Source organism: Macrobrachium nipponense, chromosome 35 (assembly GCF_015104395.2).
Source record: "Macrobrachium nipponense isolate FS-2020 chromosome 35, ASM1510439v2, whole genome shotgun sequence".
In the NCBI taxonomy this organism is placed as follows: Eukaryota; Metazoa; Arthropoda; class Malacostraca; order Decapoda; family Palaemonidae; genus Macrobrachium; species Macrobrachium nipponense.
Window position 1 is genome coordinate 56,863,953 of NC_061096.1, and position 16,281 is coordinate 56,880,233.

Below are 16,281 nucleotides of genomic sequence, written 5' to 3' on the forward strand. Positions count from 1 at the left end.
TTACAGAGAAAGCCATTTACGTCAATTCGAGTCACAACATGAGGCAACATTACTGACAGTTAACAATATACCTATGGTACCTATTGTTTTGTTGATTTTGTACGTGAATCTAAGTAAATTTTCAAGGTAAGTTAGCCTCATAAAAGGGTTTTGGTATTTATGTAACCACGACAGGGTTGATTGCAAACCCGGGGTATAAACCCTCTCGGAAATGCCCACAAATTACCTAGTATAGGTAGGCAGATACCTTAGCTAGTACCTAGCTACCCAAAATCTTCGCAGGTTATGAAGGCACTATGCCCAAGGTTAGGGTGTTCCTATACTAGTATACCTGGTAGCTTAGTACCTGAAATAAGGCGTATTTAAGTGCAGTTTGGATAAACATGACGCTAAGGTGGGCTCTCTAATTAGGTAGGTAGTACCTACTGTTAGGCTACCTGGTACTTTATTAGGGGAAACAACCACATGGACTGGCCTAACACACCCTCCGAAAAAGTACTTACCTAGCTTTTTTTTTTTTTTTTTTTTTTTTTTTTGGCACAGGCTATTAGTACGGCAGCCGTATCTCTGATTGCGATAGATATTGGTACGGCAGTGAATTGCGCACGCGTCAATTTCATTCTTCCTACCGTACAAATAACAGGTAGTGGGGGTACGTCAGGTTATGTCAGTGGTGCCGTATTACGCTACTAACTAGTAGATGTAAGAGCGGCAGTTTGCTAATCATGCAGCAGTTGCTGTACACTGTTGCTAAGAGCTATAGGAGGTACGGCACTAGAAGATCAACAACAGTAGTAATAATAGTCGAACTGAATTGTTTCGCTTAACATGTTCAATTCAAAATGTCAAAGTGAAGCACCATACTGTCATCACCAAAGCACCAAAACATTTTGACAGTAATGAAAATATAAAAAATCACAATAATACTTAAACATAGGCCTACTTAAATTTTGACTACTAGGTATATACATGAAAAATAAAACTTAACTAATCTAGCTGTGCACTTCATATCTTCTTTGAATCGCCTCTGAACTGTGTAATACATCATTTTTCATCAAAAAACAGATGTTTTCGGGCTTCAACGAGCCGAAAAACGCAATAGACGTCTATGAAGAGTCAGACTTCCAGAAATTGTATATCTGTAGGTCACAAGCGATCGAATCGGCCTTGAAAAGAGCTCCAGAGAGGAGATTCAAAGAAGACTTTGGGCTCCTCTTCGGAGCTCTTTTCAGGGCCAATTCGATTGTTCGTGACCTACGGATATACAATTTCTGGAGGTTTGACTCTTCGTAGACGTCTATTGCCTTTTTCAGCTTGTTGAAACCTGAAAACATCTGTTTTTCAGCGAAAACTGTATTATTACACGGTTCACGTTGCTAGGTCGTCATTTTCTTGCTGTCACTGATATGCGGCTGAGGCGGTAAAAAAGGGTTCGCGCATGCGCTATTCACACCCATACCAATAACTATCACAATCTGGGATAAGAGTGCCGTACCAATATCCAGGTCTTTTTTTTTTTTTTTTTTTTGCACTACCTAGCCTAGCTAGTAGTAGCCTACTACCGAAGTGTTGTTTTTAATACTTTTCACTGACTAGGTAGCTGTAGCCTACTAGGTAGTATTTTGTCTTTTTTCAAAACAATACCAGATTGAAAAACAATGATATAGGTAGCCTAGTAGCCTATTAGTCTCTGTTCTAGTTCTGTTCAAACGATACCCAATAACAAGGCCTTTCCACATTCTTACCAAGGACTAAAAAGGTTAAGTGACTGAGCAGCGAAGTAGCAGCCACCTGTTTCGGAACGTGGCCACTTCCTGAAAAAGCAATTGAGTTATGCCATTGTTTCGTAATTTGGGAGAAAACATTTACTTCAAAAGGAGCGTAGAGGTCTCAGGGTGTTGTCTGGATAGGCCACATCTCTTGACTGATGTCGCCGCTCGGTCATTTACCTTATGCGTGTTTAAAATAAAACCGAGGTAGAGGGATGTTTCAAGCCTATTCCTTTTCCATCAGCATTGCATCAGCCTCGTATATTTATGCAGGAATGTAACCTAACCTAACCTAATCTATCCTAGTGTACCATACACAGATCTCCTGGCCATAGGGCTTTGCTCCCCAGGAGGACTGTATCCATATTTCTACACACTGTCTCTGGATTTATTTCAATTTGTTATTTCCAGCCACTGCTTCATTCATACTTTGACTGTTGAATCATGATGAATCCCCATATAGTAAAACTGCCATGAAATCAGCTGTTTTATTCGTTAATACTGAAGGCTTATTAGCAGCACTTTGAATTCCCCTTTGAATTCTTGAAATTCTTTGGATATTCAGGTCCTTCCTTTTCAATACTACTTCCACCTCGTTTGATCCACCAAGTACAACCCAGTACCCATGGAATCGAATGTCTTTTGAAAAGGATCAGTATGTTGACCACCACCCAACTACATAACCCATACTCCCTTAATTTGCAGCATTTCTACTTTTAAAAAAACTAGTCAGAAATGCCCCTTTGAAGTATGTAGAAAGTTCCATAGATTTAAAATGGTAGGAAAACTAACCATAACTTTTCATTTTCAGGTAATGGATTTGTGAATAGTCATTCTCCATCAGGTTCTAAGGCACAGAAGAAATGAGGAATTTAAAGATTACTGAACACAGAAAAAATAAAGTTGCCATTTCATCACATGGCCATATTTGCAAAGACATTACAGGAAATGTATACTTTGTAAATAGCAAAGGAATAGAAAAATTAGAGACGGTAAGAAAAATGTTTCCATTTTTCTATCTCCATATTTCTTGGATTATTCACATTTGAAGTTTCCCAATATTGTATGATGTATTTTAATTTATTTTATTTATTTTTTGTGTGTGTAATTGTACCCCAAAATAAGCTGTTATTTTTACATGCCATACCTTCAGATTTTTTTAAGTGAGTTACCAGATTTTATATGGTTTCTGGCCTTCTTCCTTTTGAAGGGGTAGTTGTCATTTATTCATATAAATATACAGAATCCTTGAGTCAACAGGGCAGACAGTTTGTGGAGTACAGTAGATCATTCTCTTATGCAGGAGGAGTCAAGATGATTTTCTGCTTTGGATAGGTAATATATTACTGTAATTGATTTTTAATATAAATAGTATCAGTTATGATATATTTATATTGAATGTGTGGTTAGTTTCATTACAAATTCATTACTTTAAAATAACCCTAAAGTGCAAACAGCAGTCTCCAGATATACCTTAAAAGTTTTTAGCTGCTTGGGTTTTGCTTTCAGTCTTCTAACGTAAATTTTCTGTGTTCATGAAGTAAATGTTCCTTCCTTGTAATTAAGTGTGTCAGTTTGCTTTGACTCTTGTGTTATATGTATGCATCCAGGTGAATGTATTTTACCACAACTTTATTTGCATTTTTATTTTTTTTTTATCTTAGCCTTACGTAATTTTGATTTCACATTTTTTAAGCTTCTGATTGATGTCTCGTTCTGCTTCACATTTTTAAGAGAGCTTAAATTTACATTGTTTGTAAATTCAAAAATACCTTTGGTGTCAGCAAGACGACCTTACCTTTGGTCTGAGGGATCTGTAAAGAAGTACCTAAATCCCAGATTATGTATTTAAATTCCACTACTCTGATCTACTTTAATGGTTTCTGGTAGCTGTATTTACAATTGGGTACCTAAGGGGTCAGTACAAGCATTTTATTTCACATGATGACTAATCCTTCATCAAGGGCAGTGTTCATTATATCATTATCAGAACATTGTATAATCCCTAGTGGATAGTGTGGAATTTGGTTGATACCACTCAATTTCCATGGTACTTTATCTCTGAAATAGGATGGATGGACGGATGGATGGATTATGAAATTTAGGAACAAGCCCAAGCATGGGGACCTATTTTGGTCATTCGGCACCGTGAATATCTGAAATATCACTCTAGATTGTATTAACACATCACTGTTTCTTTACAAAAGGTGGTGTTCACATATCATTATGAGAATTTTCAATTTCCTCAAGTTGTTAATATGGGAAATCCCTTTCAATTTTCATTTCTTTTCATATGTGAAACATTACTCGAGACATGATAGACACATGAGTATGCCTTAACTAAGGACAGTGTCAATTTTGTCATATGAGATTTTTAATAATCCTCAAGTGGTTATTGTTAAATTTAGGGAATAAGTAACTTTCCATTTTCATGCCATTTTATTTGAAACAATTCAACAGATGATAGGTACATAAATGATAAGACTGTGTTAGTAGTTATGGGTAGGTAAATTGATTAGCCAGCTCCATATCACCCATCCTACACTTTTTTCTTTTTATCTAACTCTTTAATTTCCTGTTAGGTATTCTGATATTTTCATGACACAGTACACTTTATTCACAAAAGTAAGATCATCTCACATGTGACATTTTATCCCTTTTTGGTAAGCACTGTATAGTAGATATGTACAGACTGCTGAGATCTTTTGAGCTTTGAAACTTGAATGTACACCTACTTACCAACTTTACTGATTGCAGTGGAGCAACAAAGCTAATGGACTGCATAATCAGCATCCATCTGTACTTAGCAATTTAACATACCTAAGAAAGGTAAGGTGTTAAGTGAATAATATAGGTACAATAAATGATTTGACACAGGGAGTGCCTTCCTGTATGTATACATGAAACTGGGAATAATTTCATGTAGATATATTATAGGATACTGGGAGTGCCCTCCTCCCAGCCTTTCAGGTTGACCAATAAGATGAGGCAACAAAAGATGCTCTTAAAAATATGAGTAAGGGGCTTGTTTCTGTGCAGTAGATTTACCTAGGAAAGGTTAAGGTTTTTTATATGTAGCAAAAGATTAAACTCTCACGTAATATATACTATGCCAGACATTAATGAAATAGAAAGTATGCGTGTACTTATTGAATATATAAATTATTTATAATTTTTTATAGTTTGGAAGGGGCAAATATTTTCAGGAAAAGTTCAAGTGTCTATAACAGTAACTTTATTCACATAGTATTTTAATAACTGTCAATATGCTATGTTAATGTGTACTTTTAATGTTCCCTCACCAATAATGTTAAACTATTTCTTTTCTTACAGGGTAGTGATGACAACTGTGAATCATTGACTACTCTCTCCTGGGCTGATCATGACATTGCAACAAAAGAAGTTATTGGTGCAGATATTGTTACTGCAAGTAATAGCATCTGTGCAATAACAAAAGAGGGTGATGTCATCACTGTCACAGTTGAAACATGTGAGGTAATGTGTTATTTATATGTCAAGGCATGTTTCTGTTATTTAATCTTGTTGAATTTGAAATGCTTTACTTCAGTGAGCCCCAGATTGAAAGAGCTTTTTACTTGTGCTGTGCTTTTAGAATCTCTTTGTTACAGTGCCCTGTTCATCAGATAACTATAAAGCTTAGCATAACAAACACACCAAAAATTACTTTAAAGCTAAAAACTGGAGTGAAGAAATGAAACTTATGTACTGTAAACTTAACTTTTGCTGCAGCATAGTCAATAAAAAAGGGAAAAAAGGGGGTCGCGCAAATGAGAGCTAACTTTCAAGTGCTAAAACTTGTAAGCTAGTTAGAAACAAGTGTAATTCTATAAAACTTAAAGAAAAAAAAATGAAAATTTACACAAAACAAAAGAATCCCAGACTGGAATGAAGCTATATATCAAAACAGATGAATTTTGTGGGTAATCAGTAGTGTTAACAGCTAGGAAAGAGCCATTGTACAACAAAGGTAAATGCATGTTAAAAAAATAAAGTTAACCTGTTACTAATAACAAAGTAGAGAAAATTATATTGGTAAAAAAAGGAGGTATGTAAGGAAAATACAGACTTACTTCATAAGTACTTACCTAAACCTTATTGGAAAAAAAAAATTATTTGAACAAAAATCAACATAGAAAATAAGTCAATTAGGTTACTACTTATTACTTAGATAATTACTCAGTGCCAAGAAATACCAAAATACTAAAACAAAAAAGTAAGAAACCAATAAAAACCTGCTTGACGATTAGAGGTAATGTTTTTTCTTACCAAATTTAAGAAAGAAGAGGCACTTTCAAAAACTTACCTTCTTAAACTTCCGTTTTTAACGGTGAAGAAAACCATGAAGCTGGCAAAGGATGGACACAGCAGGGCAAAGAGTTCTTCTCCTGTCACATTGAGAAAAAAAAATAAGTAGCACTTTGAAGCAACACAAAATGTGGGGTAGTTAACCACTGGGGACTTGTGAATCTATACATTTTTGTGCAGGGTTATCAATTGTGGTTAAAAAAAAAAAAAAAAAACTAAATGGGACATTTGGAGACCTTGAATGTGAGCTCATGCAAGTAACGGGTTTTTATGAACAACTTGAATTTCCTGTGAAAAATTTGCAGGTCATAGTTTAGACATTGCCATAGTTTATAAAAGTTTGTATGTGGTAAGTGAAAAAAATAAGAATAGTTTATATTGTTCATGAAACTTACCTGTCAGATATATATATAGCTGTATTTTCTGACGTCCGACAGAATTTCAAAACTCGCGGCACACGCAGTGGGCGGCCAGGTGGTAGTACCCATTCCCGCCGCTGGGAGGCGGATATCAGGAACCATTCCCATTTTCTATTCATATTTTTTCTGTCGCCGGTGCTGGAAACAACTGTTTGCAGTACCTCCGTCTAGGATTTTTGGATTATCTCGCTTTAAATTATCTGGATTGACTTTTGGTATCGACTCTGGATTGTTGGATTGGCACGCGTAATAGTGGATTGGTTTTTTATTTTGGATTGGCTTTTCTGTGTACATGATGTCGGGATCAAGTACAGGGAGTTTCAGAGTGTGTGTGAGGAGTGAATGTAAGGTGAGGCTTCTTAAACCTTCAGTTGATCCTCACACAGTTTGTATGGAATGCAGGGGGCATGTTTGCTTGGTTGATGATCGGTGCAATGAATGCAGGGATTTGTCAGATGATAAATGGAAGATGTATGAGACCTATCGGCGTAAATTGGAGTGTGATAGAGTCAGGAGGTCTTCCTCCAAGAGCAGTTCTACAAAAGGTAAGGAATGTAATATTTCTCCTCTAACACCGGTAGATTTTGTTCAACCTAATCCTGTGTTGTTGCCTTCTGGAGAAGGTAATGCCCTTTCTCTGATTCTCGGGTCTATTCGCGCTCTTGAATCTAAAGTGTTGGCCTTAGAAACTGGCCCTGTGAAAGTTTGTGATTGTGCCCCTAGTGTTGTGGAGGGGGCGTCAGATCGGCCCCATAATGCCTCTAGGCCTAGACCTCTATCGGACTCCCAGGACTCAGGGAGTGGGTATGTCGAAAGCCGCAAGAGGGTTACGGGGGCTCCCCACCGATCTGGCGTCCCTTCGGCAGGCCTTGTTGCTAAGTCCCAGGCTGCCAAGGAGCGCGCACGGGCGCGCGTCCTGAAGGATTGCTTTTCGTCCTCCGAAGCGTCCTCCGAAGCGTCCTCCCCGCGCAAGGGGTGGAGCGCTCGGAGAGACTCTCGTCCGCTGAAAAGGACTTTTCGTTTTGAGGACGCTTCACGTCCTATATCACCGCTTTCTTCAGAGGACGCGTATGACGCTTTTCCTCCTCAGAAGAGAGGTAGAGTCTCAACCGACGAGGACGCTGGGTTGCGCGCACAGGCGTGTTCCCCTGAGATGCAGGTAGCTGTACCTGCGAGAAGGAAGGAGGCGTCCCCTCGCCCCTTGCCTTCTCGCAGGGTCAGTCCTGCCCCTTCTTCTTCGTCACCTACGAAGAAAATCCTTTTGTCCCTTCAGGACCAGATTTCGTCTCTCATGGCTCAAAGGACTCGCCCAGCAGCAGTCGAGCCTAAGCGGAGAAAGGACGTCAGGCTGCCCGTCAAGAGGATGAAGCAGTCTCCTTCTCTCTCGTCTCGTTCGTCTCTCTCTCCTCCTCCGGATCGTCACCGTTCTCGTTCTCCGAGTAGATCTTACGCTCAGCAGGACGCTTTGCGCTTTCGACAGGACGCTTGCTACAAGAAGCAGGACGCTCGGCAGGACGCTCTCCGTTCGAAGCAGGACGCTTTTCGGACGAGGCAGGACGCTTTTGAAAAGCAGGACGCTTTTGAGGACGCTCAGCAGGACGCTTTTGGCGCCTCTCGTCAGGAAGCTCGTGCTTCCTCTCGTAGGGACGTGTCTAATAGTAAGACAGTTCCCGTTGTTTCAAAGGACGCTCTACGTTCACAAGATGTCCGTCCTTCAAAGGATCGTTGTAAGGGCGAGTCCGTGCCTGAAGCGGTAACTTCTAATCAGCGGAAGTCTTTGTTTAGACCTAAGCCTGCTGGACGTACGCCCTCTCCGGATGGACGTTCTCCAGTTCCTCTTAGAGAAGAAGGGGAACATAGTAGTCCAGCGAGTTCAGTCGAAGAGGAACCTCCTGTAGCTTTGGCTGTCTCAGACTATAAGGTTCTTGTGCGGCTGTTACGTTCGTCCTTCGGGGATAAGTTTCAGCCGGCAGCCCCTAGGTCTCCTCCCTTTCAACTTTCGTCTTCTAAGTCAGTCAAGACTCCTGAGTTTGTAGAGATGAAGACGTCGCTTTCAACCAAGAGGGCTTTCAAGAAGCTCCAAGATTTTGTGTCTCGAAGGAAGGACCAGGGCAAGACCACTTTCGCCCTTCCTCCCTCTAGACTCTCCGGGAAAGGAGGCATTTGGTATGAAACCAAGGAGGACGTGGGGGTGAAGGTTCCTTCGTCCGCTCTTGGGGACTTCTCCAGTTTAGTAGACGCTCAGAGGAGGTCCCTCTTATCATCTGCAAAGGTGTCCTGGACTCCTGTGGAGACGGACCACCACTTGAAGGGACTGCTGCGCACTTTGGGTGTCTTCAATTTGGACCTTCAGTCTAGAAGCCCTGATTCTCTCAGTCTGGGGGAGCTGTCCAGCGTGTTGTCGTGTATGGACAAGGCCGTCAGGGATGGTTCGGAAGAGCTGGTTTCTCATTTTGGAACAGCTTTCCTGAAGAAAAGAGCTCTTCTATGTAATTTTACCGCTAAGTCGGTTTCTCCCGCTCAGAAAGCGGAATTGCTCTTTTCGCCTCTTTCGGACCATCTCTTCCCCCAGGCTATGGTGAAAGATCTTGCGACTAGTTTGCAGGAGAAGGCGACCCAGGCACAGTCTTCAAGGCGCCCAGCAGTTCCTTCTACATCTTCGTTCGTGAGACCCCCGAAGAAAGTCAAACCCTTTCGCGGGGCACCCCCCTCGAGAGCAGCTCCTCGAGGGAGAGGTTTTTCGAGAGGAAGAGCTTCATTTAAGCCAAAATCTACCAAATGAAGATCTTGTCCTTCAGACGCCAGTCGGGGCCAGGCTGAAGTTCTTTGCGGAGGCATGGAGGCAGAGAGGGGCGGACCCTTGGACTCTCAAGATCGTAGAGCAAGGGTACAAGATCCCCTTTTTACATCCTCCTCCTTTAACATCAACTCCCAGAGACCTCTCTCCGACTTAACAGGGAGAGAAGAAAAGTATCCTTTTCGATCTTTTAGACCAGATGGTCGAAAAAAGAGCGGTGGAGCAAGTCGTGGACCTGGGGTCACCGGGCTTCTACAACAGGATTTTCCTGGTGCCGAAGCAGTCGTCGGGTTGGCGCCCAGTCCTGGATGTGAGCAGGCTCAATCTTTTTGTGGAGAAAAACAAGTTCAAAATGGAGACGCCTCAGTCAGTGCTAGGAGCCTTGAGACCTGGCGACTGGATGGTGTCTCTGGACCTGCAGGACGCGTACTTTCACGTCCACCCTCTTTCAAGGAAGTACCTGAGATTCGTCTTAGGCAACAGGGTTTGGCAATTCAGAGCCCTTTGTTTCGGTCTCAGCTCGGCCCCGATGGTTTTTACAGTTACAATGAGGAATGTAGCGAGGTGACTCCATTCTTCAGGGATCAGGATATCCCTCTACCTCGACGATTGGCTGATCAGAGCGTCGTCGAGAAGAAAATGTCTGGAGGACCTTCAATCAACGTTAGCCCTAGCAAAGTCCCTGGGCCTTTTAGTCAACTCCGAAAAGTCACATCTGACCCCGATACAGTCCATCGTGTATCTGGGAATTCAGATGGATTCAGTGGCTTTTCGGGCGTTTCCATCCCAGGAATGTCAGCAGCTAGGTTTAGAGAAAGTCTCAGCCTTCCTAAGGAGAGAAGCTTGCTCGGCGAGGGAATGGATGAGTCTGCTGGGCACCATTTCCTCGCTGGAAAAGTTTGTCTCTTTGGGAAGACTGCACCTCAGGCCTCTTCAATTTTTCCTTGCGGAAGAATGGAAAGCCAAGGAGGACCTGAATGCAATCCTAAGGATCTCAAACACAGTGAAAGACCACTTAAGATGGTGGCTCGACCCTCAGAAGTTGCGAGAGGGCTTATCCCTAAATCTTCTGAGCCCCGACCTAGTGTTGTTCTCAGACGCTTCCATTTCCGGTTGGGGAGCAACACTAGGAGGGGAGGAAGTGTCAGGCTCCTGGAGAGGGGAACAGGTAGCCTGGCACATCAATGTAAAGGAACTGGCAGCGATCTTCCTGTCGCTGCAGTTCTTCGAAGGCAAAGTGTCAGGCAAGGTCATTCAAGTCAACTCGGACAGTACCACAGCCCTTGCATATCTGAAGAGTCAGGGAGGAACTCACTCCCGATCCCTTTTTCTCCTTGCAAGGGAAGTTCTGCTATGGGCAGACGTAAGGCAGATCAAGATCCTGACGAGATTCGTGGCAGGGGTACAGAATGTCAGGGCGGACCTTCTCAGTCGTCGAAATCAAATTCTGCCAACAGAGTGGACCTTGCACCAGGAAGTGTGTCAGCAATTATGGAGACTGTGGGGACGTCCTCTAGTCGACCTGTTCGGTACGTCGAGGACGAAGAGGCTTCCTCTGTATTGCTCCCCGGTCCTGGATCCAGGAGCAATTGCGGTGGATGCGTTGCTCTGGAGCTGGACAGACCTAGATCTTTACGCCTTTCCCCCATTCAAGATCATGGGGGAAGTCATGAGGAAGTTCGCAGCTTCAGAAGGGACAAGGTTGACTCTGATTGCCCCGATGTGGCCAGCAAGAGAGTGGTTCACAGAGGTCATGACTTTCCTTGTGGACTTCCCAAGAACGTTGCCCTGGAGGAGAGATCTACTCAAACAGCCTCACTTCAAAAGGTATCACCAAAACCTCTCCGCTCTGGCTCTGACTGCGTTCAGACTATCGAAAAGTTGGCCAGAGCGAGAGGCTTTTCGAAAGCAGCTGCGAGAGCAATCGCTAATGCTAGAAGAGCCTCTTCAAGAGCTGTCTACCAATCTAAGTGGGCCTCCTTCAGGGCATGGTGCAAAAAGGAAGGAATTTCCTCTTCCACGACCTCTGTGAACCAGATAGCAGATTTCTTGCTCTATTTAAGAAATGTGCAGAAATTGGCAGTTCCTACAATTAAGGGTTATAGGAGTATGTTGTCGGCCGTTTTTCGACACAGAGGACTGGACCTCTCCGACAACAAGGATCTACACGATCTCTTAAGGTCGTTCGAAACCTCCAAGATTCCACAGGCAAGACCACCCTCATGGAATCTCGATGTGGTTCTGAAACATCTAATGTTAAGTCCCTTTGAGCCTCTCCATGAAGCTTCTCTACGGGACTTGACGAAGAAAGCGCTTTTCCTAACTTCTCTGGCGACGGCGAAGAGAGTTAGTGAAATCCAAGCGTTCAGTAGCCTAGTGGGCTTCAAGGGGGACAACGCTGTCTGCTCGCTGAGCCCGACTTTCTTGGCTAAAAATGAGAACCCGTCTAATCCTTGGCCCAAGAGCTTTGAGATCAAAGGTATGTCGGGTCTTGTGGGTCAAGAACCAGAGAGAGCCCTGTGCCCTGTCAGGGCTCTCAAGTTCTATGTTCATAGAACTAAAGAGATAAGAGGTCCCTCAGGTAATCTCTGGTGCTCGGTGAAAAGACCAGATTTGCCTTTGTCAAAGAATGCTGTGGCTTTCTTTTTGAGGGACGTCATTAAAGAGGCTCATTCATCTTGCCAGAAGACTGATTTGAGCCTCTTTAAAGTGAAAGCTCACGAAGTTAGAGCCGTAGCTACTTCTCTTGCCTTCCAAAGGAATATGTCTATAAAAGATATCCTTGATAGCACCTTTTGGAGGAGCAATTCCGTATTCGCCTCACATTACCTCCGGGATGTGAGAACGATTTACGAGAACTGTAGTTCTTTGGGGCCATACATTTCGGCAGACACAGTTTTGGGGGCTGAAGGTAGCTCTCTTCCTATCTCTTAGCTTAGTTTAGGTTAGTTTTATTGTTGTGTTTTTGGTTGATGGTGAGATCTTCTGTGGAAATCTCCCATTCTTTAGTTTAATTGTCAGGGGTCTTTTGGTTAGTTGGTCAGGTGGTGGTCGGTTGCTGTGTTACTCCCATATGTTTGGCTCGATGGTCTTGTCACGTTGAGGTCATGTCCCCGTTGACAGAGCATCCAGAGCGCACCAGCACTACAGGTCTACACCTGGCTGGCAACTCTGATAAAAGCAGAAGCAGGCTTAAGTGACAGTAATCACAGTCTACTTTGCTAACAGGTAAGGAACCAAGAAGTACATCGTCTACTTAATTTAAGTTTCCTAAAAAATCCTATTCTGTCTCTTCCCACCATCCGAAGGTGGGATTCAGCTATATATATCTGACAGGTAAGTTTCATGAACAAAATGTTATTGTTATAATACAATTAAGTTTGTTCATACTTACCTGGCAGATATATATATAGCTGTATTTTCTGACGTCCGACAGAATTTCAAAACTCGCGGCACACGCAGTGGGCGGCCAGGTGGTAGTACCCATTCCCGCCGCTGGGAGGCGGATATCAGGAACCATTTCCATTTTCTATTCATATTTTATTCATGACCCTTGTCTCCTGTGGGGAGGAGGGTGGGCACTCTAATTATATATATCTGCCAGGTAAGTATGAACAAACTTAATTGTATTATAACAATAACATTTTAATATTCAATTTCTCCATTTTCTTCCAGGTTGAATTATGTGGTTCAGTTTCTGCTGGCATTGAAGCATCATGCTGGAGTCCTGATCAAGAGTTACTAGTCTTGATTACTGGAGATAGAAATGTTGTCATTATGACAGCAGAATTTGAACCCCTAAATGAATTCCCTCTAAATAAAGATGATTTTGGAGAAAATATGTTTGTTAATGTTGGTTGGGGTAAAAAAGAAACTCAGTTCCATGGCAAGGAAGGAAAACAAGCTGCTCAAGTCTCTAAAAAGGAAGTCAAGCCTGTTACAGAGTGGGATGACTTGAAACCTCGAATTAGTTGGCGTGGTGATGGGCAACTTTTTGCTTACAGTTATGTCGCACAAGGAACACAAAGCAGATTTCTTCGTACTGTTAATCGCGAAGGCATTTTACAATACACAAGTGAAACTGTTGATGGGCTTGAACATGCCTTGTCTTGGAAGCCATCTGGAAGCCTGATTGCATCTTCACAAAGATTACCAAACAAGCATAGTATTGTATTGTTTGAGAAGAATGGCCTTAAACATGAAGAATTTGCTTTGCCATTTAAACCTACAGAAATGGTTGTTAAAGAAGTCATGTGGAACCAAGACTCTTCAGCATTATTAATTTGGTTACAGAAATGTGGTTCAGTGGAGGGTGATCAGAACTCTGTTAATACCTTACAACTTTGGACTACTGGAAACTACCATTGGTATTTGAAACAAGAACTTCAGTTCACAGAGGGAGTGATCTCTGTTCTGTGGGATACTGAGGTCCCTTTACTTTTGCATCTTCTTACACCTTCACACTTACATCATTACCGTTGGACTGTAACTACAGATATCTCTCGAGGTCTAGGACTCTCAGATCTTGCTCAGGTAGCAGTCATAGATGGGTCTATATTGAAAATAACACCTTTCAGGCAGTGTGTTATACCTCCTCCTATGTCATCTTATGAAGCAAGGTTTGAGGAACAAATACACACAATCTTGTATGCCCCTCCCATTGCCAGAAAATATGATGTGTCCCCAGACAACTCTGTGAATGTAGAAGACTCAGGATTTCTGGAAGCCATTGATCCTCCAGGTTGCAGCAGCAACAATATATGTGTAGTACATGGTTATAACATGCTAACATTCCTTGTCCAGGCACATTCGAACGACAACTTGGATGACTTTGGTTGCAATGTGAAGATAACTGGGTCTGGTGGGAATGGATTTAATGTTCGTATGAAAGTACATAAAGTGATTGCACAACATCAAATTGAATGGGAAGCAGATAGCATGGTAGAATCTCCAAAATCTTGTCAATTTTATAATTGGGTTTGGGCAGAAACTAAGACTTTATTAGCTTGCTACATGGAGGAAGGAAAGTGTTTTTTGGCTGTGATTGAGTTACATGCTTTAGGATCAGAAGCTGCAAAAGTAGTAGTTAAAAATGTGATACCTGTTGAAGAGTCAGTTGTTAGCATAGCCCCTGCTCCTGATGGTACTGTCGCATGCCTCCAACTTTCTTCTGGAGCTCTATTGGAATTAAATCTCGGGTCAAAGGTCATTGAACCATTATGCATAAATGGTAAAGAGGCTGCATTTCCAACAGTTTGTCAGCAAATGTCATTATGTCCAATAAAAGGTGAAGGACTGGTACCTTTAGGCATAACAAGTAGAAATCGCTTATATATAGCCAATGAACAAGTACTTGCAAACTGTACTTCATACCATATTCACACTGATCATTTGTTGGTAACAACAACAAGTCATGCGCTACAGGTTATTCCTTTGGAGCACACTGCTGTGAGAAAGCTGTGTGAAGGACAGATAGAAGATAGTTCAGTATCAGGAATCCGCAAAGTTGAAAGAGGTTCACGTTTAGTAACTGCCATTCCTCTGGATACCAGAATTATCCTTCAGATGCCTCGTGGAAATTTAGAAATGATTAGTCCTCGGCCCTTGTCAATTCATATACTGAAATCTTTATTGAATGAACACAAATATCATAAAGCTATTGATATGATGCGTAAACAGAGAATAGATTTAAATCTGTTATATGATCACAATTCTCAAGATTTCATGAATCACACATCATTGTTTGTGCAGAATGTTGATAATCCACATTGGTTAGATTTGTTTTTGGCTAATTTAAGTGAATTTAATGTTTCCAAGACAATGTATAGCTTTAACTACAGTAATTCAAATACAGAAGTAAAGGAAAGCTCTGAAAATAAAATTAACATTGTATGTGAAGCAGTTCGAAAAGCCATGACTGAAATTGATGGAGAGAGATATCTCTTGCCTATTTTGACTTCCTATGTTAAGATGAATCCTTGTCAGATGGATGTTGCCTTGAGGAAAATTAAGGAAATGAAGGATTCTACAAACAGAACATTCAAAGTTTCTGCAGAAGAAGGTATAAGGCATCTTTTGTATATTTCAGATGTTAATGAGCTATTTGATGTTGCTCTTGGGACATATGATTTTGATTTGGTTATGATAGTTGCAGAAAAATCCCAAAAGGACCCAAAGGAGTATCTTCCATTCCTTAATGAGCTGAAACAGTTGGATGAGGATTACATGAAATTCAAGATTAATGTTCACCTACATAGATTTCAAAAGGCTCTCCATTGTTTGAAAGACAGCTCCGACCATCATGATGAATGCCTCAAGCTTATTGTATCTGAGAAATTGTATAAGGAAGCTTTGCAGATATTCCCTCCATCTTCAGCTATGAATAAAGCTGTGTGCGAAGAATATGGAAATTACTTGATGAGTAGAAAGTACTACAATGAAGCAGCTATTATGTATTCAAGGTCTGGTACTTTTGAAGAAGCCTTCGATGCCTACCAGCAGGCTGGGAATTGGAAAATGGGTCTAGTGATGTGCTCAAAGCTAAAATTAGACAGAGAGGCTTTGAATAATTTCCTTACCAACCAAGTACAATTACTGAAAGAGAGGAGAGAATTTTTAGATGCTGCTGTTCTTTATGAAGAATACCTGAAAAATGAAGAGGAAGCAGTCGACTGTTTGGTAAAGGCTTGCCAATGGGAAGACGCTATAAGATTGTCATATAAACACAATAGAGAGGATTTAATTGATACAAATATTCTACCTGGAATCTTAGACCATTATGAGTTTAGTATTGGTGAAATTGACAGGTATTATAATAACTTTTCTGATTTCATTCACAGACTTATTGAAGTACGGAAAATGAAGGAGAAGCAACATCTAGAATTTCTTGAAGGAAAAGATGATGGTCAGTTAGATTCAGATTTGTATTCTGATACAAGCACAGTTACAGGATTTTCTTATTCAAGAAGTC

The 16,281-nt window shown here is 41.5% G+C and overlaps 1 protein-coding gene across 1 annotated transcript in view; it reads left to right on the forward strand.

The window, feature by feature from the left end:
* LOC135208807 (putative elongator complex protein 1) overlaps positions 1-16,281 on the forward strand; it is a 17,425-nt gene continuing 1,144 nt past the window's right edge. The window contains exons 1-4 of the mRNA XM_064241338.1: positions 1-126; positions 2,581-2,761; positions 5,103-5,264; positions 12,987-16,267. Of these exons, the coding sequence (XP_064097408.1) occupies positions 2,633-2,761; positions 5,103-5,264; positions 12,987-16,267 (3,572 nt within the window). The 5' untranslated portion in view covers positions 1-126; positions 2,581-2,632. The remainder of the gene's footprint in view (positions 127-2,580; positions 2,762-5,102; positions 5,265-12,986; positions 16,268-16,281) is intronic.